The sequence below is a fragment of the Saccopteryx leptura genome, chromosome 5, assembly GCF_036850995.1.
Source record: "Saccopteryx leptura isolate mSacLep1 chromosome 5, mSacLep1_pri_phased_curated, whole genome shotgun sequence".
NCBI classification, from domain to species: domain Eukaryota; kingdom Metazoa; phylum Chordata; class Mammalia; order Chiroptera; family Emballonuridae; genus Saccopteryx; species Saccopteryx leptura.
Window position 1 is genome coordinate 181,633,767 of NC_089507.1, and position 24,542 is coordinate 181,658,308.

The 24,542-nt window shown below is 44.0% G+C and overlaps 1 protein-coding gene across 1 annotated transcript in view; it reads right to left on the reverse strand.

Annotated features, from left to right (window-relative positions):
- Nucleotides 1-24,542, reverse strand: part of PCSK2 (proprotein convertase subtilisin/kexin type 2) — a 349,800-nt gene that overhangs the window by 1,248 nt on the left and 324,010 nt on the right. The window contains exon 11 of the mRNA XM_066387098.1: nucleotides 13,800-14,027. Coding sequence (XP_066243195.1) covers nucleotides 13,800-14,027 — 228 coding nt within the window. The remainder of the gene's footprint in view (nucleotides 1-13,799; nucleotides 14,028-24,542) is intronic.

Consider the following 24,542-nt stretch of genomic DNA (forward strand, 5'->3'; position numbering starts at 1 on the left):
TTAATCCCTCTTCCCTGTCTCACATCTTCACATCCCACTCATGTTTCCTGGGATCATCTCTCAAAATTGTTAGCACTCAAGTCCCATCTCAGGGTCAATCTAGAGTGACTTTTGGGACAATCTAGAGTGAGCTCATAATACCTCTCTGTTAAAGTGCTAAGTATTTTGATAAATAAAAGTAATTGTTAATGTGATCGTTGTTATCATAAAAAAGCTGAAATTGGGTTAATTATTCTAGTGAAGGAGAGTCCTTTGAAAGATCAGGGAATTTGGGAGTATCTTTGAGCACAGATTTGGAACCCAACAAAGGGTCAATCTAAGCATTTTAGCTCTCTTCCCATACAACCAATCTTCTCTGGAGGTAAGATGCTCAAAGCTCTTGCACCAGAAACATAATAAAGGACACCACATTGGAGGATTGCATGGCGTAATGGAAGAACTCTAGATTTTGGGAACAAAAATATTTGGATTAGACTTCTGCTTCTACAAGTACTGGTCAGGGGACCTTGAGCAAGTTGTTCAACTATTTCAAGTCTCACTGTCCCTGTGGGTGGGTGGGTTTTGCGAGGTTAAATAAGACCATGCATGGGAACTCCGAGCCTGGGCTTGGCACCTGGTGCTAGCTCCCCTTCCCTGTCTCTTCGTTCGTATCTTTCCTTGACACGGTTTTTATTTTGGAGCATAAAATGGCAAATACTTTTAAAGTACACATTTTGTAGATTACACTTATAAAGAAGATGCTGCTCACACACCTGCTCAGCGCCAAGTCTCAGTTCTGCATTGCTCTGGGAGCCAAGGCCATGGACCTGAGCTTCCCCTGCAGCTGGTCGACAAAGCAGTACTGTCCTGAGAGACTTAAAAAATATACTGGAACAGCTTCCGGGAGTGCTGCTGTGTGTGCTCTGCATGGACGCGAGTGCTGAGCAATGCATGAAGCATTCATTGGCCATAGACATCCAGTGATAATGGTGGCATCCCAAGCACCAGGCTCTGGGAAATCATTCAGTCCAGGGGGGAGAGCAGGCATGAGGCCAGCGCTGGAGGCCAGAGTATGGATAACCATTACCTGGAGCTCTCAAAGAAGATACTGTGTACTCAGAACCTGTTGTGTCAGACACAAAGCAGGTGAGCTGATAAATGACTGATGATCATTTGGAGGCCAGCCTGCAGGCAGAAAGCTATGAGGGGTGGACTAAAGTTCTAGCTGTGGGCAAGACATCTGAACTGTCTGAGCTCCTTACCTGTACAATAGGGATATATCACTCCCTACCTAGAAGAGCTGCTGTGAAGATAAAATAGATACACACCCTCATATGCGTCATATATTTACAAATGTCTAGATGCATCTGTTCAGTTCAATACAGTAGCCACTGACCACATGTGGCTATTGAACACTTGAAATGTGACCAGTGTGAGTAAGGAACTGAAATTTTAATTAATTTAATTTTAGTCATTAATTTAAACTTATTTAATTTTACTTAATAGTTGCATGTGGCTCGTTGCTTCTGTATTGGCTAGCACAGATCTAAATTGTTTGCGTCTGTATAATTTAAACATGGTAACAGCACCACCACCCAGAAAGTCTCTGGGGCTTCTGCTGTAAGTCTATTCCATCTTTGCTGTGGCTCACAGGCTCTAGGAAAAGCAGCTGGGGAAACTATGGATCCTGTTGTGCAGGTTTTCTGGTCACCCTGCAGGAGGCTTCTGGAAGGTCCAGAACCCTAAGTGTGAGTGAGTTTCTACACAGACAAGCAGGCAGGCCCAGATTGGAGGCTTCCTTCTAGAGTGGAGTCTCAGGAGCTCCGGAACTTTCTGAGAAGCACTGTCGGAGGAAGCAGAGGTTTACAGTGGAGCCCACATCAGGAAGAAAGGCCCCGGCTCTGAGTCCTGAGTTGAGTTGGAAGCCCTTACTTATTTTGATGGCCAGCCCATCTTAAGAAATTCAAGAAGGATATTCACAAGCTAACAAATAGAGACTGTTACCCTGAGTAATAGCCATTCTAGGTGTTCACTAGTCATTCTAGGTGTTCACTAGTCATTGTCAAATGCAATAGTCACTACTATCACAAGGAATCAAAACATAGCTGGATTCTAAACATTTTATTTTTATCCCCATTTGCATCTAGAGCACTTGTAGACTGGAGTTCAGAGTGACAGTTCTTTTGCAAGTTGATTTGTGAAAACTCTGGCAGAAAAGTGACATTGCTTCCCTGGGGAAAAACTGAAAATAGTTCTTTTGGGAGGGTATTTTTCTAAAGTGAGAAGTGGGGAGGCAGAGAGACAGACTCCCACATGCACCCAACTGGGATCCACCTGGCACACCCACCAGGGGGCAATGTTCTGTTCATCTGGGCTGTTGCTTTGTTGCAACCAGAGCCATTCTAGTGCCTGAGGTGGAGGTCACGGAGCCATCCTCAGCGCCTGGGCCAATTTTGCTCCAATGGAGCCTTGGCTGCAGGAGGGGAAGAGAGAGACAGAGAGAAAGTAGAGGGGAAAGGGTAGAGAAGCAGATGGGTGCTCCCCTTTTGTGCCATGGCTGGGACTTCCACACACTGGGCTGATGCTCTACAGCTGAGCCAACTGGCGAGGGCCTGAAAGTAGTTCTTAATTGGCAAAGAATTAGAGATGGGAAGGCCACTTTTGCTGGAACCCATATCCACAGCCCACTATGCAATAGAGTTTGTACAAGAGAGAAGTTCTTCCAGGCTGAGCAACCTCTTATGATCAAAGGAAAGAACTAAGGATTGAACTAAGCCCGAGACAACTGTCAGGCACACCATGGCTAAGGGGGTTTTACTAGACACAGTGCCTCAGCCAGATTCCCTCCACAGCTGCTCTGAACTTTGACTGCCATTTTTGGTTCTCAGCTGTCCCCTTCTCTACAGAATCATCCTCAGGGAATGGGAGTGACAAGTCACCTGTTCTGCTAGGCTTGGTTGATTCTTGGCAGATATAGGGATATACAAGGCTAGTGCCTTGGTTGTTGCTCTGCTCACTGCTCATGGCCGGCCCAGCACAGACGCACACAGGCAGTTGTATTTTTCCCTCTTATTTTAGTTGAGCACCATTCACCAGCTCTCCTGATAAAATCTCTTTCATGGTGGGTGGTAGCGGAGCAACCAAACGGCGCCGTGATTGGCCCACCATGAAAGCTGAAATGCCCACTAGTGGGCGGGAGGGACCAGGTTGACCAGCACTGCAAAAGTGGGTGGTTTTTATAAAAAGGTTTGCCATCATGGGCCTAGAGGTTCTAGATTGCCCCTCCCTTTGTGCTTGTTAATTAGCAAAAGAAAACAGAATGTACTGACCCAAATTAGCCCTTTCTCCATGTCACCAAAACGGCCGTTAATTATTCTTTCCCCTTATCATCTGATCTCCCTCTTCTGTAATCCTGTTACCTCTGTTCTACTTCTGATCAATAAAAGCTGAGGAAGAAGGAAATTCAGGAGGTCTTCTTTGCCTCCCTTGGTAGGCCTCCCCCTCTTCCTCTTGACATCAGTTTGTATCTTGAATAGGTTTTTTCCACATGACACTGGTAGTTCCCAGTGGGCTGGAGTACTACACCCTCCCAGGATCAAGTTGGAATTACAACTAAATTATAGAATAATCATCCTGAATAACCAACTGAAGACTAGCTGAAGAGAAGTCATATAATCAAGGATTCACAGAAGAAGCCACATCAACACTGGTAGAAAGGCCAGTGATGAGAATAGTGCTGGCCCCACTTTTACAGGCAGGGGCTGAGATTCCACATGGATATCTTAGCTATGGTGGGTTTCCCCTAAAAAGCATACGGTCTCAACCCCAGCGGGGTTCCCCAGCCCAGAGCACATCTGGCTGTGAAAATCAGCAGGCATTTTGTCTGTTAAGGAGAGACAGCAGTTTGCTGGATGGAGACACAGGTAACATCTTTAAGGGCCAACACACAAAATTTTATTTGCAGCACTCACCATGGGCTTCAGTGGAGGAAGGGTGAACCAGACTAGAGCCACTCGAGGAGTGTCTGGGGTTTGTGGCTTTGTGGCTCTGGGGAGAGAGCTGAAGGGGACAGTTGCTAGGATCCCTTTGTTGAGTCATTCCCCCAAACTGCAGACAGAGCGGATTTAACCGCAGGTGCACTGGGCGTATGCCCAGGGCCCTGATTTCTGAAGGACCCTGCAAAACCCCAACTTTACACTTTTTTTTTAATGACACCAAGTTTGGTTTCAAATTTGAATTTTTAACATTAATAGTACATAATATTTTTAATTTATTAAAAATATGATTAACATGTATTTTCATTTTCCCTGTCTCTTTTTTTTAAGGGGCCCAATATTTTCTTCTGTGCCCAGGGCCTCAACCTTAATTTGGTGCCCAGAGGCAACCTTAGTTTGCCTCTGACTGCAGACACTATCTTTCTTGGGTAGGTCACTCCTCTATGCAGAATCAGCCTGGTAAAAAGCAATGGCCTCACCCTCGGATTCCCTCTAATGCCACCCTGTGGAGCTTATGTCCTGCTGAAGAGTCAAGTGCCTTCACTGGAATGTAGAGGTCTGGGCAGACTCAGGGGGTATCAGTGAATGAGTTGCATGGCTTTAGGGTAGAGGTCATTCCAATCACTTTTCTGTGAACCTGACTGGCACTTCCTCCTCGCAGGAGATCCACTAGCCACACTCTCGGAGATCCCAGAGGTCTCATCTGCTTGACTTTTGGTGGCTTCATTCTGCCAAGGACTGGGTAAAATCTGGGACAGACTAAGTTGTGTGGCTCTGAGATGGGGGCCACACCCCATACCTTTCCCAAAGCCTGAGCAGCACCTCTCACCTCATGGGAGACCCACTAGCTCCATCATCCCAACTCCCAGAGCCCCCACCCTGCTGAGCTGGGGGTCCTCTTGGCAAAATATGGGACAGACTGAGTTGAGAGGTTCTAGAACAGGGGCTATTTCCCCCTTGCATGCAGTGCGGAACCCTCCCTTCATGCTGCCAAATCTTGGTCTGTTGGGCCTGACAAACTCTGTTGGTCTTATCTTGACAGTTCCCTGAGACCCTGCCCCACCATAAAGGTGTGTGAGCGCCCAGCCAGTGGCAGCTAGACTTGGTATACTCTGGGACTTTTGCTGAGTCTGAGTGGCCTCAAACCCAGCACTAGCACGAGTTTGAACTTGTATCAATCCGATGAACACCACTCACCCCTACCTGATGACTCACTGAGAATCTACCTCATAAACTCAAGTACCACCAGAGGCTATTTGAATGACTGAGACTAACAGGCAGACAACATGTGGAGACAGGTGTAGGTAAATCTCAGGATGTGTTGGGACTTTTGTTGACCTGCTCCTGAGCCCATTGCTGGTAAAAGCCAGTCATGGTGATCAGCTTGGTCCTTTCTGCACACACCTAGACCCAGCAGAGGCAGCCAAAACTACGGATCACATTTTATCCCAGGGACAATCACAGAAAGTGTCTGATATTGGCCTATACCAGAGTCCCTCCCAAAAGGACCCAGAACAAATAATATTATTTGGCGAGCTTCAGACAACATTAGAGCAAGATCCAATTGACTTCAAAACAGCATATCCAAAGGGACATCTCGGCAGGCACCAGACCCTGCTGAGGCAAATTCCACTTTTTTAAAAGAATTTATTTATTTATTAATTTTTAGAGAGAGAGAGAGAGAGAGAGAGAAGAGGGGAAGGAATAGGAAGTATCAACTCCCATATGTGCCTTGACCAGGGAAGTCCAGGATTTCAAACTGGCGACCTCAGCATTCCAGGTTGACGCTTTATCTTCTGCGCCACCACAGGTCAGGCCACTTTAAGTGGTCTGCATTCAGGGTAGACCCTCACAGTCAGCCAACCTGAGGGTTGACTCTATGTACAAATGAACCAATAGCAATCAAGACTTAATTGCAACAAATTAAGACATCAATGGCATATGTCATAGAACTAGAACAAATATTTCAAAAATTTATATGGAGCCACAAAAGACCCCAAATAACCACATCAATCTTGAGAAAGAAGAATAAAGTTGGAGGAATCATGCTACCTGTTATCAAACTATACTACAAGGCCAAAACAACATAGTACTGTAATGAAAACAGACACATAGATCAATGGAACAAAATAGAGAGTTCAGAAATCCATCCATACCTAGATGGTCATTAATATTTGATAAAGGAAACAAGAACATACAATGGTGTAAGGACAGTCTATTTAATAAGTGGTATTGGGAATATTGGGCAGATATGTGCCAAAAATGAAACTAGGTCACCTTCTTACATCATACACAAGAATAAACTCAAAATAAATTAAAGACTATTAGACTTGAAACCATAAAAATCCTATTAGAAAACATAGGCAGTAAAATCTTGAACGTTTCTCACAGCACTATTTTTTCCTGATATATCTACTAGGGCAAGGGAAACGAGAAAAGATACACAAATGACACTACATCATACTAAAAAGTTTTTGCACAGCAAAGGAAACTATCAACACAATGAAAAGACAACCCACTGAATGGGAGAACATATTCACTGATACATCTGATAAGGGATTAATATCCAAAATTTATAAAGAACTTACGAAACTCAACACTCAGTCCAATTAAAAAATGGCACAGGACCTGAATAGACACTTTTCTAAAGAGTACAAACAGATGGCCAATAGACATATAAAAAGATGGTCAACATCATTAATCATCAAAGAAATGCAAATTAAAACCATAATGAGATATCACCTCACACCTGTCAGAATAGCTACCATCAATAAAGCCACAAACAACAAGTGTTGGCAAGGATGTGGAGAAAAGGGAACCCTCCTGCACTGCTGGTGGTAATGCAGACTGGTGCAGCCGCTGTGGAAAGCAGTATGGAATTTCCTCAAAAAAATAAAAAAATGGAACTTCTTTATGACTTAGTGATTTCACTTCTGGGAATTTATTCAAAGAAACCCAAAACACTAATTCAAAGGAATATGTGTATCTCTATGTTCATGGCAGCATTATTTACAACAGTCAAGATTTGGAAGCAGCCCAAGATGTCCAGCCTGGTGGATGAAGAAGCTGAGTACATTTACACAGTGGAATACTACTCGGACATAAAAAAAGGACATCTTTTTTTTTTTTTTTTTTTTTTAATTTAGTGAGAGGAGGGGAGGCAGAGACAGACTCCCATATGTGCCTCAACCAGGATCCACCAGGCAAGTCCATTAGAGGGTGATGCTCTGCCCATTTGGGACCCTTGCTCCATTGAAACTGGAGCCATTTTTTAGCACTTGAGGCAGAGGCCACGGAGCCATCCTCAATGCCAGGGGCCAACTCGCTCCAATCGAGCCTTGGCTGCAGGAGGGGAGAAGAAAAAGAGAGAGAGAGAGAGAGAGAGAGAGAGAGAGAGAGAGAGAAAGAGGAAGGAGAGGGGGAGGGGTGGAGAAGCAGATGGGTCCTTCTCCTGTGTGCCCTGGCCGGGAATCGAACCCAGGAAATACACACACTGGACCGACGCTTTGCCACTGAGCCAACCAGCCAGGGTCAAGAAGGAAATCTTACCCTTTGTGACAGCATGGATGGACCTGGAGAGCATTATACTAAGTGAAATAAGCCAGTCAGAGAAAGACAAATATTCTATGATGTCACTCATATGTGGATTCTAACAAAATAAACTAACAAACAAAATAGAAACAGACCCATAGATAGAGAGCAGACTGACAGTTGTCAGAGGGGAGGGGATTTTTCGAGGCTGAGTGAAAAAGGTAAAGGGATTAAGCAAAAAACAAAACAAAACAAAACCAAAAACAAAAAAACAACCAACCAAAAAACAACCCCAAACCCAAAAATAACCTCATAGACACAGAAAACAGCATGGAGATGACCAAAGGGCGAGGGGGTGGGGGAGGTAGAAGATGGTAAAGAGGGAATAAATGTGATGGAAGGAGTCTTGACCCGGGGTCATAAATGCACAATACAATGTACATGTGATGCACTGTAGAATCGTACACCTAAAACCTCTATAATTTTACTAACCAATGTTGCTGCAATATATTCAATGAAAAAAAAAATGTTTTTCAAATTGACTGTTTCTCTGGGAAGAGTGATGCTGAGGAATCCCATAAACCTGACCATCGCTTTTGCCCCACTCAGGCTGTCTTTGTGCACGTCACAGAAAGTGGCAGTTGTCTGGGCTGCTGACCCCATATCCCAGCCCCTCAGGAGCACAATTCATGGTGATAAGGACCTCCTCTGCCAGAGGCACGGCCACCTCAGGCTCTGTTGCCTGAATCTCCCTGTCCAGCCCCCGAGTTCTCTACAGAGAACTCTGCTCTAGCGCTAGCTCACTTTCATCTGCGAGCAAGTTCAGGACTAGATGGCAGAGGGCACTGAGGGCACGCACAGCCCCTCCAACAGGGTCGTGCCTCGAATTTCCCTGGCTGCTCCGCTGCTCCTATTGTCCTCATCTAGGCATCTTCTTCGTACCCCGGTGATGTTTGCTGAATAGCCATTTATTCATTCATATAAAAATATTTATCATGTGTCTACTAAGGGCAAGGTGCTGTTCTAGGTTCTGAGGATACACCACGAATGCAGACAGACCTGGTCCCTGTCCTTGTGGGGGGCCCAGATGAGCCAGGGATGAAATCCTCTCTCATGTCCTTTCATTAAAAATACTACCGCTGGCCTGACCTGTGGTGGAGCAGTGGGATAAAGTGTCGACCTGGAAATGCTGAGGTCGCCGGTTTGAAACCCTGGCTTGCCTGGTCAAGGCCCAGATGGGAGTTGATGCTTCCAGCTCCTCCCCCCTTCTCTTTCTCCCTCTCTCTCTCTCTCTCTCTCTATCTCTCTCCCTCTCCTCTCTAAAATGAATAAATTAAAAAAAATACTACTGCTGAAACTGGACAAACTCCCTAGCTTGTTGTAAGCTGTTGGGACATTCACAACTCTGGGCCTCAGATTCCTGAACTGCAAAATGATGGATGTGGACAATGTATTTCCAGCATTGCCTCTGGCTCCAAATCCCACCTTTGTGTGGGTTTCAACAGAATGTGAAGCACATGCAGAGACTGGGAGATAAACTGTCATTCATCTCTGCATTTATCTCTCCTCCCCGCCCCCGCTCAAAATGCTCAGAGCTTGGAGATCATTAGAGACCCACCTTTCACATCCAGTGTGGCCTCAGCAGATAAGGTCTGATATCGACATGGATCTCAATTAAGAGGCCCCCGTGCACCCCAAGCTGGCTGTTCCCCTAAATACTGCAGCCAAGCCACTTTCCTGTACATTGTCCATGGAGCCGCTGTGCGACTGACTGTAGACACAGCTCCAGGGCCCCACCCACCAGGGGTGTTTCAGCCCCCACCTGCTGCTGGCGGAGCATTCTCCCTCTTTGCAATAAGAAGTTCCAGGTCCAGGGCTTTGCAGACAGGACAGACGGTGGAGCTGCTCACTCTGTGAACTCGGGCCATTTACTTTGTCTTGCTGAGCCACAGTCCTCTGCAAACAGACTAGTGATGCCCACCTTCCGTGATTACATGCGATGGTGGGAAAAAAGTGCCAGCTTGGGGACTGTCTGAGAGCAGCTCTTAGTAAGTGACTGCACCGCGCCTGCACCCTCACGGGGCTGCCCTCACACAGGTGTCTTGGTGTGGGAGTGAGCCGTGGACCTGAGTGAGGGGGCCTGGGGGAGTAGGAGATGGACGGCCCAGCTTCCCTGCAGGCTTGACTTCTGCACACCCCCTCACAGACTGATGTTATTAAATGTACACGTCCCATTCTTCTTGTGCTATCTAGCATCTCTCTATTACTGTGTAATTACCCGACGTGCCTTAGAGCTGAGCTGTCCCAGATGGTGGCTGCTAGCTACATGTGGCTATTTAAATTTAGATGAACTAATATTAAATCAAATGGAAACTTTGGTTCCTCATCACACTAGTTACATTTCCTGCACTTCATAGCCACAGTTATTGTGTTGGACACTCAGATATAGAACATGCCCATTGCTGCAGCCAGTCTCCTGGTACTTCTAAATAACTCAGAAAACTGTTCTGAGCTCTGACAAGCAAGCACAGCTGTCAAAGCCCACTTGATACTTATATTAGGCGAGTCAGTTATGGTGAGTAGGATTTACCCTTCAATTCCCCATTTGAATGGTGATTCCCAGTCTTGTCTCTGTTTGGTCACTCTGTTCCTAGACCTGGCAGGGACAGGGTCTCTTGAACAGCAAGTTATGAAGTTTGAGGAGGGGTGACCACCAACTCAGTAGGTATATCAGAGTTCCTGGGGGGGGGCATATTAAAAATCCCCTCAGGTCCTTCTGATTCTCCCTGAGCCTCACCTCCTCCAGTGGAGAATCACTGAGATCCACTGAGACTCCTCTTGGGGTGGAGTTCTGGAGCCAGAAGGCCTGGGTTCAAATCCCAGTTTGGCTGCGCAGTAGCTTGATGACCTTCTGCATGCCCTTAACCTTGTGAGCCTCTTCCCATCTGCAATGACACTCCTGAGCCCAAGCAAGGCTGCTCTAATAGGGGCCTGAATGCACAGCAGAGCTCACTAAGGCCGATGTCTTACAATGGAAAAAGCCTGGGTTTGCATTCAGATGGGCTTTGTTTCAAGTCCTGGTCTGCCCCTCATGGCCTGGAACACTTCCCTCATGCTTTATCAGCTCAGCTTCCTCACCAGTAAGAAGTAATAATGATAGCACGCACCTCCTGGGCTTAGGATGGTTAACTACAAACAGTGTATGTAAATGGGCCAGGTACATTATGGTGTGTCTCCCTGAGACACAACATGGGACCAGTTTGTTCTTAGTACTGCAAAATATTCACACCCCGACTGTGTGAGCTGAGGCACAATCGCAAGCATCCAAAACAGGGTGGCTAGGAAACTTATGTGATTGCAAAGTGAATGACACCTAGTAGATGCCCATAAAAGTTAGTTCCTTCTTTTGCTTATTCTTATAGCCTTTGTGACCTTGATGGAGTCAACCAACCCTTTGGGGACACCCTGTCTTCAAGTGGAGGGGTACAAGGACAAATGATCTGTGTACATGGCAGCTTTGGGGAAACTGATAGGAAATCTGCAAGACTCTAATCTAAAGTATTTAACATACATCACGTGAGGCTCGTGCTGCTCTGTTTTTAAAAATTAGTATAGGACTTGGGCTGAAGCAGTGCTTTCCTATGTAGTACTGTTGGGATTATGGACTAGTCCCTGGGAAATGACACAGAGTCCTGTGACAGTCGCTCCGAGCCGCTTTCTAGGGGCTCAGCGCGTGAACACTAAGGACGTTGACCCATGGGAGGATGCTGCCAGTTAGAAGGTTACACAATTTTGAATTCATATAAGAATTAGGCAAATAGGCATCCAAAGTTCTATGAGATTATTACCTTTCTTTTTCCTACAGGTGTGAACTAGGAGTGTCCAAAGTCATGAATAAGAGGGCAAGGCACAGTTACATTTGCTGAGCACCTGCTCCCATGAGCCAGCTCTGTGCTGATTGTCTCACTAATGGCTCCCAGAAGCCTGGTGAGGACAGAGATGTTAGCTCTATTTTACTGGTGAAGAGAGAGAGATGAAGACCTTGTTTTGAGTCCCCAAATGGCCAAATTCAAGGGGTATATCAATTTATATAGGAAAAAAACTCCTACATCTTAATTTTCACTAACTTATAATGGAAGCGGCTTCTTTGATTATGAACACAGGCCACATGCCAGAGTGATAACACCTCCTCAGTCTGTCAACAAGAAGCCCAGAGACTTTCATATCCCATTATAGTCTTTGCAGCATCTTGAATGTAGCATTTTGATCATCATTATCATTGCTTGAAATGATCATGGCTATTCAACTTGACATTAGGTGTGTTGATAAAGGACATATTTTATCACTACAATTTTTTAAAAAAAATTTATAACTGGTTTCAATATATCTATCTGGTGGCTTCTTTTGAATTCCTATGTATTTTATCTAAAGCATTTGAGAACAGTGTACTAAGATGGGTCTAAATACTTTACCATATGGCCAAAGGGGACTAGGGTACAAAAGGTGAGAATTGTTAAAATAGAGGTTTGGAGAGGTCATAATATTGTCCAATTTAGTAAAATTAAGATTTGAGGCCCTGGCCAGTTGGCTCAGTGGTGGATGTCCTGGGTTCAATTCCTGGTCAGGGCACACAAGAGAAGTGATCATCTGCTTTTCTACCCCTCCCTTTCCCTCTCTCTTTTTCTCTCTCTCTTCCCCTCCTGCAGCCATGGTTTGATTGGTTTCAGTGAGTTGGCCCCATGGTGAGGATGGCTCCATGGGCTCCACCTCAGGTGCTAAAAATAGCTCAGTTGCTGAGCAACAGAACAATGGCCCCATATGGGGCTTGCCTGGTGGATCCCAGTTGGGGTGCATACTGCTGCCCCTCCTCTCATTTAAATAAATAAATAAATAAATAAATAAATAAAAAAAAATAAGATTTAAACCCAAGTCTGGGTAACTGACTATAGAAACTGCAGTCCTTTTCCAAGACCAAAAAGGAATGGGGATAAAATGTAGTGTGAGAGGGTTCTGGCTTTGGCCAAGCTCAGACGATCAATAGAAATAAGGTTGGGACGAAGGATAGTTAGAGATGAATTCTACCACCAGGTAAATGCTATAGGTCCCAGAGGTATGGCCTCACAATGGAATATGACGCAGCAATGGGAATGAATGAGCTACATATAATAACTTGGATTGATTTCACAAATGTATGATGAGTCCAAGAAAGTGGACACCAAAGTGTCCATACCACATGATTTAGTTAGCTAAAGCCCAAGGACTGTTCAGCTAATCTATAGGGTCAGGAATGGAAACAACGGCTGTCTATGGGATGTGGGAATTAATTGGAAGGGGGCAAAAGGAATCTTTCTGGGGTGATGAAATGTTCTAGTTCTTGATTAGATGGTGGTTTCTCAGGTATATATACATTTATCAAAACTCAAATAATACATTTAAGTTTTGTGCATTTCACTGTATGTACACAATACCTTAATTAAAAATAACAATGATAAAAAATATTATTTCTATTTTACTAATCGACCAATGAGAAAAGAAATTGAATCAAGAGAGACACTACTTTCTAATCCTGTTGCCATGGTAGGAAGTTGGAAGGGAAGTGGGCATATGTGACCAGCTCAGTGGTTTCTGTGTGGGAACTTCTCACTTAAATCCCTTCAAATGTCTATCCACTTCACTTAGAATCAAATCAGGTTCTTACATTGTCCCACAAGTAGAACATATAAATTAATTTTGTTATAGTCATACAAAAGAGCACTCTTCAACAATGAGAATAAATGAACTACAGGCTCACACTAAACGTGCTTGAATCTCACAATGTGATTCTGAGCAAAACAATCTAGAAACGAAGGAGAACACAGTGTATGATTCCATATATATTAAGTAAAAAATAAGCGAAATAATCTGTGGAGTTAGAAGAATAGTGGTAACCCTTGGGAGATCATGGCAGAAGGGGATATAGGGATTTCTGGGATATTGGCTGTGTTCTGTTTACTGATCTGGGAGCTTGTTACACTGATTGTTTTTTGCAATTAAAAAAATGGCATAAGGCACAAAAAAAAAAAACAGTTCAAGCTCACACCTAAAAGCAGGGTTCTAAGTTACGCAATTGTGTTCTACGTAAATGGCACCCTGGAGTTGTGCAATGCTATAGCTCTCTCTGGAAGCTGGTTGTCCCTGAATCAAATGTAGCACATCTCCCTGACACAGAGAGGCAATCTAATATTGTCACCAATGCCATGGTACCATCTCTGGGGCATTTCCACATGCAGCAGAGGAACCACTGCCCCCACTTACTCAGGGTCCTGCACGGAGCCTCCCACACAGTGGAATCTCTCTGGCACGGTTTTCCAGTCTTTAGCCATTTTCACCATGGCACCTGCGTCAAGGACCCCGTAGCCAAAGAGGTGGTTAAACTCCAGGCCGACTCCGTTCCGCCGCCACTGATGAACCTCATCGTGAAGCTGGTTTCGTTTGGAGGTGAGCACAGTCAGATGTTGCATGTCTCTCCAGGTTAGATCCAGGCTGGATACCAATTCAAAGAGAGTTTGAGAATAAGGGCAAAAGGGGAGATAGAGACAGGGAGAGAAACACAATGACTAAGATAGGGCAAAGCCCCTTGTAAGGTTTTGGAACATTTATAAACTCCCAAGTCAAGGGAGAATTTCCATGCACTATTTAAAACCATTATATACATAGGTCTCTTAGAAAAAACTTGCCCCTCTTACCTGAATTTATTAGAAATGTGCATTCTAACACATACACTGGAATGGCTAAAATGGTAAGACTGACAATACTCAGTATTGACAAATGTGCGGAACAATCGGAACTCATGCACTTTGCTGGTAGGAGCGTAAATTACTGCAACCACTTTGGAAAACTATTTGGCTGTATCTTCTAATATTGTCTATATGCTTAAACTATAGCCCAGAAGTTCCATTTCTAGGTATGTATTTAACAAAAATGTGCGCATATATTCACCAGACATATGTACTAGAATGTTCACAGGCCCAAAATGTGAAGCCCTCAAATGCCCATCCAGAGTAAAATGAATAAACTGGCTGAAGTGTGTTTATAGAATTTTGAATACTATAAAAGCAACAAGAATGAATGAACTATAGCTACTCTAAGTCTTACAGATGAGTCGCACAAACAGGATGTTGACCATTGGAAGCCAGTCATCGAAGAGAACAGGTTGTATTATTCCACTTGTTTAAAGTATAAAACCAGGCAAAACTAATCTATGTTGTCAGAAGTCACATTACTGGTTAGCCTTGGTGGGGGAGGGGGCTAGGGGCTTCTGGGTGCTGGCAGTGCTGTTTTTTTTTTTTTTTCTGAAGTTGGAAACGGGGAGGCAGTCAGACAGACTACTGCATGCGCCTGACCGGGATCCACCCTGCACGCCCACCAGGGGGCAATGCTCTGCTCATCTTGGGGCATCGTTCTGCTGCAATCAAAGCCATTCTAGCGCCTGAGGCAGAGGCCACAGAGCCATCCTCAGCGCCCGGGCCAATTTTGCTCCAATGGAGCCTTGGCTGCAGGAGGGAAAGAGAGAGACAGAGAGGAAGGAGAGGGGGAGGGGTGGAGAAGCAGATGGGCGCTTCTCCTGTATGCCCTGGCTGGGAATCGAACCCAGGACTCCCGCATGCCAGGCTGACGCTCTACCACTGAGCCAACCGGCCAGGGCCGCAGTGCTGTTTCTTGATCTGAGTGTTGCCTATATTCGTGTTCCATTTTTGAAAATAAGGCTGTCAGTTCTTCAAGGGCAGGGACAGTATCTTCTGCATGTTTTTATCCTCAGTGTTCAGGTCACAGAACACAGAACTGTCGACACACTGTTCAGTAAGTAAACAAGTCTACCTGCAAATGCTATTGTATTTAGAAGTTAGTGTTTAATGTTACTCAGTGTCTGTGTTTTTCAAACTGCAAGTCATGGCCCAGTTGTGGACTGGGAAATCAACTTATTGCACATGTTGCCTACGTGGGACACGTACAAAAGTCTTTGGGTGAGGGCATTTAAAATCCCACTGCTAGGGCCAAAGCTCAGACCAATTAAATCAGACTCTATAGGGGTGGAACCCAGGTATTGGAAATTATTAACACTTCTCAAGTCATTCCAATAGACAACTAAGGTTGAGAACCAGTGAGACCAGGGACTGTCATTAAAAAATAAATGGCAAAGAACAGAAAAAAAGAACAATATACATTTCCTCCCATTCTTTTCCAAGTGAGAAGAGGGCAGATAGAGAGATAGACTCCCATACATGCCCCGACTGGGATCCACCTGGCAACTCCTGTCTGAGGCTGATGCTCTGCCCATCTGGGGCCATGCTTGCAACTGAGCTATCTTTAGTCCCGAGGCAGAGGCTTCATGGAGCCATCCTCAGCATCTGGGGCTGATGCACTCAAACCAGTTGAGCATGGCTATGGGAGGGAAAGACAGACAGAGAGAAGGAGAGAGAGAGAGAGACAGAGAGAGAGAGACAGAGAGACAGAGACAGAGAGAGACAGAGAGTGTGTGAGAGAAAGAGAAGGGGAAGGGGGAGAGGTGAAAGGGCAGATGGTCTCTTCTCCTGTGTGCCCTGACTAGGAATTGAACCTGAGACATCCATATGCCGGACCAATGCTCTACTACTGAGCCAACTGGCCAGGGCTAGTTTACATTTTATATAATATGGAAAACTTTTTTCATGGAACTTTTGGGGTGTGCGTGTTAGGCTGCAGTACAAAATTTATTTCTCACTGAGAGTCATGGTCAAAGCAGTTTGAAAATCCATGCACTATGTCTCTTCTCAGAAGTCAAATAATTCAAAGAAATAGGAACAACATAACTCATTAGATAAAATTTTAACACATGCAGTGTTTATTAGTTGGAAGCTTTGGATTAGAGCCAACAATGCTAATGATTCACATGCTCTTGAAATGTAGCTCTTTAGCTTTTAAGGAGAAAGTTTCAAGGAAGGTCAATGGTTATTTGAGAAAATTAAGAACATATCTTGGACATATGATTCCCAGGACCCAGGTAAATGGTGTGAAACTTCCTGAAGTTGATAATGACGAAGCTCAGTATTTTGTCTGAATGAAATTCTGAACTCATTTAATCCAGAATGGATTATGGTTGACAAGTGAAAGATTTGGCGACTGAGGCGACCCGAGGGCTGACTGGCAGGCGGAGTATCTGTCATCTTTGCTAGGGGTCAGCCACAAACATGTGCTCTGCTTCCTGACATTCAGAGAAGGGCCCCCTCCTTCTCTGAATAACATTAAACACTAACTTCTCCGTGCACTTAGTCTCATGGGGTGTGTGCGAGAGATAAGGTGTTGGAACAAGGATCTTTTCACATCTGTGATAAATCAGAGCTGAGCCCACATTCCAATGTAATTGAGTTGTGACATTGTTTGGTTACCATTTACATATGTCAGAGAAGTCAAGCTGCTTCCCTCCTGGTTCTCTTTTTGGAGCAATTTCAGCATCGACGGAAAGAGTACATTTGTGTAAAAGAGGTATTTTCTCAACCTGCTTTTAGCTTTAATCCTATCACAGAACTCTAGTATCTTAGGTAATACCTTTTTAATAAAAACAAATGTACAGAATATCTACAATATAAAGGTTACTGCTTTGTAGGACAAGTACTGTGAAATGTTCTTCCTTTGTCCTCAAATATTTTATATAATGGTTGGGAAAATAAGACACATATACAAAAGAAAGTATAGCACAATAAAGTGAGTGCATGAATGTCCATTCAGTGTCCGCCATGTCCAGGCACTGTGCTAGTTCTGAACACTTTGTGGGAAGCTCCTAGCCTCCGGTGACAGACAGAAAATCAATATTTAAAAAGGAACAATGCCACAATGAGATATAACTTACATCTGTTAGAATGGGTATTATAAAAAAGATGAGATAAATTCTATTTAAACAGGGACAATGCCACAATGAGATATAACTTACATCTGTTAGAATGGGTATTATAAAAAAGATGAGATAAATTCTGGCAAGGATGTGGACAAAAGGAATCCTGGGCACTGTTGGTAAGAATGCAAATTGGTGCAGCCACTGTGGAAAAAAGCATGGAGGTTCCTCACAAAACAAAAATAGAACTACCGTATGACCCAGCAATTCCACTTCTGGGAATACACCCAAAGGAAACAAAAACACTAACTTGAAAAGTTACCTGCACCCTCACGTTCAGAGCCACATTATTTATAATAGCTAAGAGATGGAAACAATCTAAGTGTCCATTGCTGGGTGATGAATGGATAAAGTTTATCTATTAGATATAAAATGGAATACTATTCAGCCATAAAAATAAGAGAATCTTGCCATTTATGACGACATAGATGGACCTTGACCATATTATTCTAAATGATATGTCAGGCAGAGAAATACACATACTGTGTAATCTTACTTATATCAATATATGAAGTCTAAAAACAACCAAATCAAACCAAACCCAAATGAATAGAAAAGTAGATAAAACTTGTTACCAGAGACATGGGGCGGGGAGGTGGAGGCATTGGAGGAAGGTGGTCAAAAGGTATAAATTTTCAGGTATAAGATAAATAAGTACTAGGGATGTAATGTACAGCACGATGACTATGGTTAGCACTGCGGTATGATATATAAGAAAGCTGTTAACAGAGTATATCCGAAGAGTTCTCACCACGAGGAAAATTTCTTTTTCTTTTCATTGTAACTCTATGAGATGATGGATATTAATTAAACAGATTGTGCTAATCATCTCAAAACACATGTAAGTCAAACCATCATGCTGTACACCTTAAGCTTATATTGTATAATGCTGTATGTCAATTATATCTTCATAAAACAGAAGAAATAATTAAGGGAGGGCTGTCATGAAAAGGGAGCTAGGATTAATCTACCAAAGGGGGGATGTCTCAGACTGTAGTCCTCAAACCCCCTGTGTCAGAACCATGTGGGGGGTACTGACAAATGCAGATTCCTGGCTTCAGCCCCAGCTCTCCTTGAATCAGCCTCTTAGAGGTTGTGAGCCTGAGAATTTGCACTTAAGACAACATGATGATTCTTCTGCACATGATGTTGGATGTGAAATAAATAATGATGTCAGACAGGACCCAGAAATGTACATCCCGTGGGCTTAGCCAATCTGTAGCCAAAAGCTTAAGCCAAGCTGGTCCAGGGGAGTGGTTCTAACTCCCTGCACGGCACTCAGGTGTTTGTTAAAATTGCAGCTTTCCAGGCACGATCCTGGAGATTCTGAGTCATATACCTGACGTGAGCTTGGATATCCATTTTTAACAAGCACTCCAGGGATTCCAATCACAGGGTGTCCTCGGGTTACGACACAGTTCTGTTCCTAAGACAGTGATGTAACCGAATTTTGGTGTAAGTTGAAACACACCTTAGCCTAACACAAATGAAACACTTGTGCTTTTAACAGTCCAAAATGGCATGGGTAAGCATACTGGGGGATGCCAACTCCCTCACTCATCTCTGGCATTACTACGTATTCTTCTGCCGCATGCAACCAAACTAGTTTGCCAGTGCAGTGCATCAGTATGATGCTAACGGTGTAAGCTGAAACAATCACGTCTCAATTTTTAAAAGTTTTTATGGGAGTGAGTGTTGTAAACTCAAAACATTGTATGTCAAGACTGTCATAACCCAAGGACCCCTTGTATTAGGAAATTTGAAAAACACTGGTCCAGGGGGTCATTAACAATCTCTTAGGAAGTGGCATTTTCAGCCAACATCAAGGGGATGAGTAGGAGCAACTGAGTGAAAAGACAGGTAAGGCGATGGTTCTTGGGGAGAGATGGTTCTGGAGCAAAGGATTTAGAGGTGGGAGAAAACAAGTATTGTGCAGGTGATAAGCTTAAGCAAACACAGGAAGGCAAGAGCCCCTACATACTGGAGGGAGAGCCAGGAATTATAAGGCAGGAGATGATGACAGGGCGTTCACCCACATTAGAACACAGGGACTTGATCTCAGGACAGCCAGTAAGGGCAGAGTGAGATGTGACCCGATCTTTATAAACAATTCCATGGAGAATGAAATTGAGACATATGGGATTGGAAGGCAGGACCACACTAGTCAGGGGCTGCTGTAGGCATCTAGGTAAGACCATAAGGAACAAAGCTGGGAGCTGTTATAGGCCATGCATGAGTAAGTCCCAGGAGAATTATCAATAAAAGCTGTTATATTCGTGCGGCTGGCTCCAATCACTTATAGGAAACTGTGATGGTCTAGAGATAAATAAACTCAGAGTAGACCAGTTGGCTCTTGGTTTGGAGCAAACATCCAGAGATCCAAGTGCAACTCAGGATTTCCAGAGGAGACTGAGGATGGTTACATTTTCATCTGGAAAGGCCAGGGCTCCAAAGAAAAAGGTCACTTAGAACACTGTGGAGAAAATCCTGGACAGACATGGCAGTTGTCTTGAGCAAGGAGAATGTGGCAAAGCTGGTCTGTAGCCCAGGAAGAGATTGCCTTCCTGTGGCTGAAAGAACAATATTGCACCAGGTGGGCTCAGGAAGGGCTGTTTCTTATAAAGCTGGTCCTGGCAAGTGAATCGTATGCTTTAGATGGTTGCCCTGTGTCTAATGAGCAGAACTGGATCTCCCACAGAGCCTCGCATTTGCCGTAACTTAGAGTTGGTTTACCAACTTCTCGCTAAGAAGAATAAAGTACAAAATTTTGACTTTTTTTTTTTGAGTTCTCTGTGAGGATTGCCTCTCACCATTGTCTTTCAGAGTTCTACCATTTATAGTATCAAATTCTCCTGGACCCAGTTTTCCTTCTAATGATCAAGGCAGCAAAGGGAATTTAGGCAAGAACATGCATTTTTAGAAGACTTGCAAACTGAAAGGCTTTAAAGAGGTTGCAGTGTAAAGATTTGGAGGAATGACTTCTGCTAACATCTAGTAAATCCTAGAAGCCAACAGCATTTAACCCCTGCATTGAGAGGTATGACCTTTATGTGAACAGAGTGAGGTGTGTGACCCTGAGCATGCAGCTTCATTCGTCTGGGCTGCGTTCTCCTTGTGCAGAAGAAGAGATGCTTGCAGCATAGCAAGACCCATCTGTTCTGTTTTCTTTTTTTTTCTTTTTGTATTTTTCTGAAGTGAGAAGCAGGGAGGCAGAGAGACAGACTTCCGCATGTGCCTGACTGGGATCCACCCGGCATGCCCAGTAGGGGGCGATGCTCTGCTCATCTGGGGCATTGCTCCGTTGCAGCTAAAGCCATTCTAGTGCCTAAGGTGGAGGCCATGGAGCCATCCTCAGTGCCTGGGCCAACTTTGCTCCAATGGAGCCTTGGTTGCGGGAGAGGAAGAGAGAGACAGAAAGAAAGGAGAGGGGGAGGGGTAGAGAAGCAGATGGGTGCTTCTCCTGTGTGCCCTGGCTGGGAATTGAACCCGGGACTTCCACACACTGGGCTGACGCTCTACTGCTGAGTCAACTGGCCAGGGCCCCATCTGTCTTCTTTCGGCTTTAAAATCCAGAGTCTATTCTCTAAACTTGGACAGGATTAAAAACCACTTATTTTCAGTCTGAGAAAAAGAAGGCATTTGTAAGTCAAGCTGGTTCTTTCTCCACAGTCCCTATTGGTCTAACAGTTATAAACTGAGAGAAAAACCAGTTTACACGCTGCTCTGGTGTAATTGTGATGTGTAAAACCTCATTTTGAAGAAATCAAACCCAGATTTTGTGCATAGCTTTTGAGGAAGAGTCAATTTATTCACTGCAGCCTATTGTCCTGGGCAGAATGAGTGGTGAGACCTTCCGTCCAAGTGAAGTTGAGCCAAGTGAAGACACTGGAGTTGGAGCCCAGGATCCCTAGTGTTTGAATCTCAGGTCTGCTATTTTCCAAGCATGTGAAATTAGATAAGTTACTTTAACAATCTGAGGCTCAGAGTTCTGATCTATAAAATGGGATAAGGCCTTAGAAGTTTGTTATAGGGGGTAAATGTAGATTACCATGTGACAAGTTACTAGCATGATACTGAATATTCAATAATTTATTATTATTATTAATAATAAAATCTACCTAATATATTGATCGTCAATGTAAGTTAGAAGAGAATAGAAACTATTTCCCAGGTAAAGTATTGGTCACACTATTTAAAAGTAAATTAAAGTTTTTCAGCTTTGAGGCATATTCAACCCTCAAATAAACACATCCAATTAAAAATGCACTTTCCTATAGGCATGATAGCTTTGAAGCAGACTTGTAATATACCAGGAAGTCATAGGAGACCCATTGGTGATCTAACTTTCTAGTTTTCTGATAAGACAATAGAGATCAATAGGAGCTAAGTGATTGCCCACTTGTTGAAAGACACTAGTAATTCTCTCTGTTGTACCTATCTTCTTTATTTATTAAGAAAACCTCAATTTTATTCAGAACGACAATGTTATCAGCTATAAAACTACATTTCCCAGCTACCCTTGCAGTCTGGGGTGGTCCTCCAACAGTGTTGGTCAATGAGAAATAGGCCACTGGGTGGAACGTTTGGAAAACTCTTTAAATGAGCTGACTCAGCTGGTGGATTTCTTTTTCCTCTTTGCTCTTCTCTTTTTTCTGCTTGAAATGTAAACAGGATGATTGTAGAGAATATGAAGGTAGAAAAGGAGAAATTTGGAAAAAAAACTGGATTCCGTGATTCCTGGTGGTAACCCCATACCTGCCCTGGACTCTTTACCTCTGTTGTATCTTTCACATGACAGAAAAAAAAACCCTGTTTGGTTTAGCTGTTGTTATTCAAAATTTCCGTTTTTGATCTAGCACATTCTGCACAACAGTACCCTGATTCACAGGTTCATAGAGTCACTGCCTTACTGGGAGTCACACACCCCAGTGCACAGACCAGCAATGAGCTGGCTGCTTATGTAGTGCCTGGAGTGGAGCTGAATAAACAAACTCCTGGGTCATTTTGTTGCAGGAAGTGACCCCATGGAGGATAGACACTCAGATAACTCAATCAATAAAGGAAGGAGAATTTATTAAGCCGGTGGAGCACATGGGACTTGTAGCTCCAAAACATGGGCTCCCTGAGGTTGACTTTCTTACAGGTTCTATATCTTTACAGTATCTAAGCAATGGGCGTGTGATCTCCTTGTTTAAGGTTTCCCAGGACTCAGGGAGAGGGGAGGGAAAGCTTCGGTGGGGTAAGCAAGTGGGAAGGGGTTTCCAGATCACTGGCCATAGTTACATACAGATCTTGCTGTTCTTGTTTTGTATTGTAGCTATGGGATATAGATAATTTATCATTGGTTGACTCGGTTACCCCAGCTGGCTCCTTTCCCTTGTATTCTTTTTGTTTCTTCCTTCTCAGGAAAGAGGAAGGCTGCCCCTCCTTCCACAATTCATTCCTCGGGATTTGTGGGATTTATATTCAGTAGCTCTTGATGAAGAGCTATCATTTTCAAAACTCCCCCTAGTGCTCAACTTCACTAGTTATCAGGGAAATGCAAATTAAAACTACCCTGCAATTCCATTGTACAGTTATAATGATGGTAAAGTTCAAAAGACTGACAACACCCAGTGTTGGCAGAGATGTGGAACAACTCTAACTCCATACACTGCTGGAGGAAGTGTCAGTGGGTACAGCCCCTTTGGAAAACGACTTGGCAGTATCTACTAGAACTGCACATATGTGTACCTTAGACTCAGCATTGTGACTCTCTAGTAAGCCCCCAACAGAAATATGTCCATAGCTTTCCCAAAAGACAAGAATTAGCAATATTACTTCTAATAAGCCCAAAGTGGAAACAACCCAAGTATCCAATTATAACAGAGTAATATTCCACAATGAATATGAATGACCTATAACCACTCACAAAAGCCTGGAGGAATCTCTCAGACTTTCAGTAAAAGAGCACAGACTGGTATTTAGGAAACAGTCTGCTTTGATTTGGGTCCTGGTTGCATGTGTCTGTTAACTTGGAAGAAATCATTGAACTATACCTAATATTTGTACACTCTTCTCAGTTTCTATTATACATTGATAAAGAGTTTACATGTAAAATTCCATCCTCTGGAAGGTCAATTTTGGAAACATCGTTCTAGCCTAACTTATGGGCCACTTAACTACAGATGGTTCTTTTGAACCTAAAATTTGCCATTTTATGATATCTGCTCCTCAAACCTCACTCAGCTCTCTAGAAAAACACAGAAAGCCCCAAGTCATAGAGAGAATCCAAACTATTTGAAAATGGCAGGTACCCCTCTTCCTCACCCTAAACGTATCCACTAAAGAAATTCTTTGAAATTTCTCTAATATTGGTCACTCGGGGAAATGTGAACAATATTCCTTGTTGCTCAAGAGCTATTTCAAGCATTTGGCAGAGGAGAACTTGATGAGATTGGAAACTGGTGGTGATGGGCAGGATAGAGGAAGGGCTTCCTCCTCCCTGCCCCTGAGCCCTGGGGGTGGTGGTTCTCCTTCTTCCGTGGTCCTGGTGGGCATCCATGGAGAGGGACACGGGATAATTGGCTTACTGCATTCACATTGCTTTGTAAAAGTATTTCATTGGGCCTCTGGGAGGGAAAGAGCCCTTGATCACTGTCACCGAGGACTCCCAGCCGCCTTGTCTCAGGACAGAGTACCCTGAGCAGAGTATCCTACAGAGAAGCTGTAGAAACTGTTCCTGGAGTCTGTACCTCTTTGTCCCTCAGGACTCTCTCCTGGGGCTATTTCATGCTGCCCAGTGGTTAACTGCTGGCTGCTGGAGCCTCTTTGCCACAGGTGCAGAAAGCCCAAGGTGACTGGAGTTTACATCCCTAGGGCATGGCTCTTGGCCAATGACTGGTGAGCACAAGAACTTGGCAGCCAAGCTCCCTCACCTTGAGGGAGAACAAACTCTGAGGCATAAAAATGTATCCTCCAGAGCTCCCCAGGGGGTCAGGCTGAGGCCAGAACTTCTCTTGTTTCTAACCTGCATCCTTTTTTTTTCTGGTCTCTCCTGCGAGTCCTTCCTGAAGAAGCTGCTTGCAGGAAACTCATCTCAAGAGTGTGCTTCCAACTCAGGCAGTTGGTGTTCTGAGGGATTTTAGGAC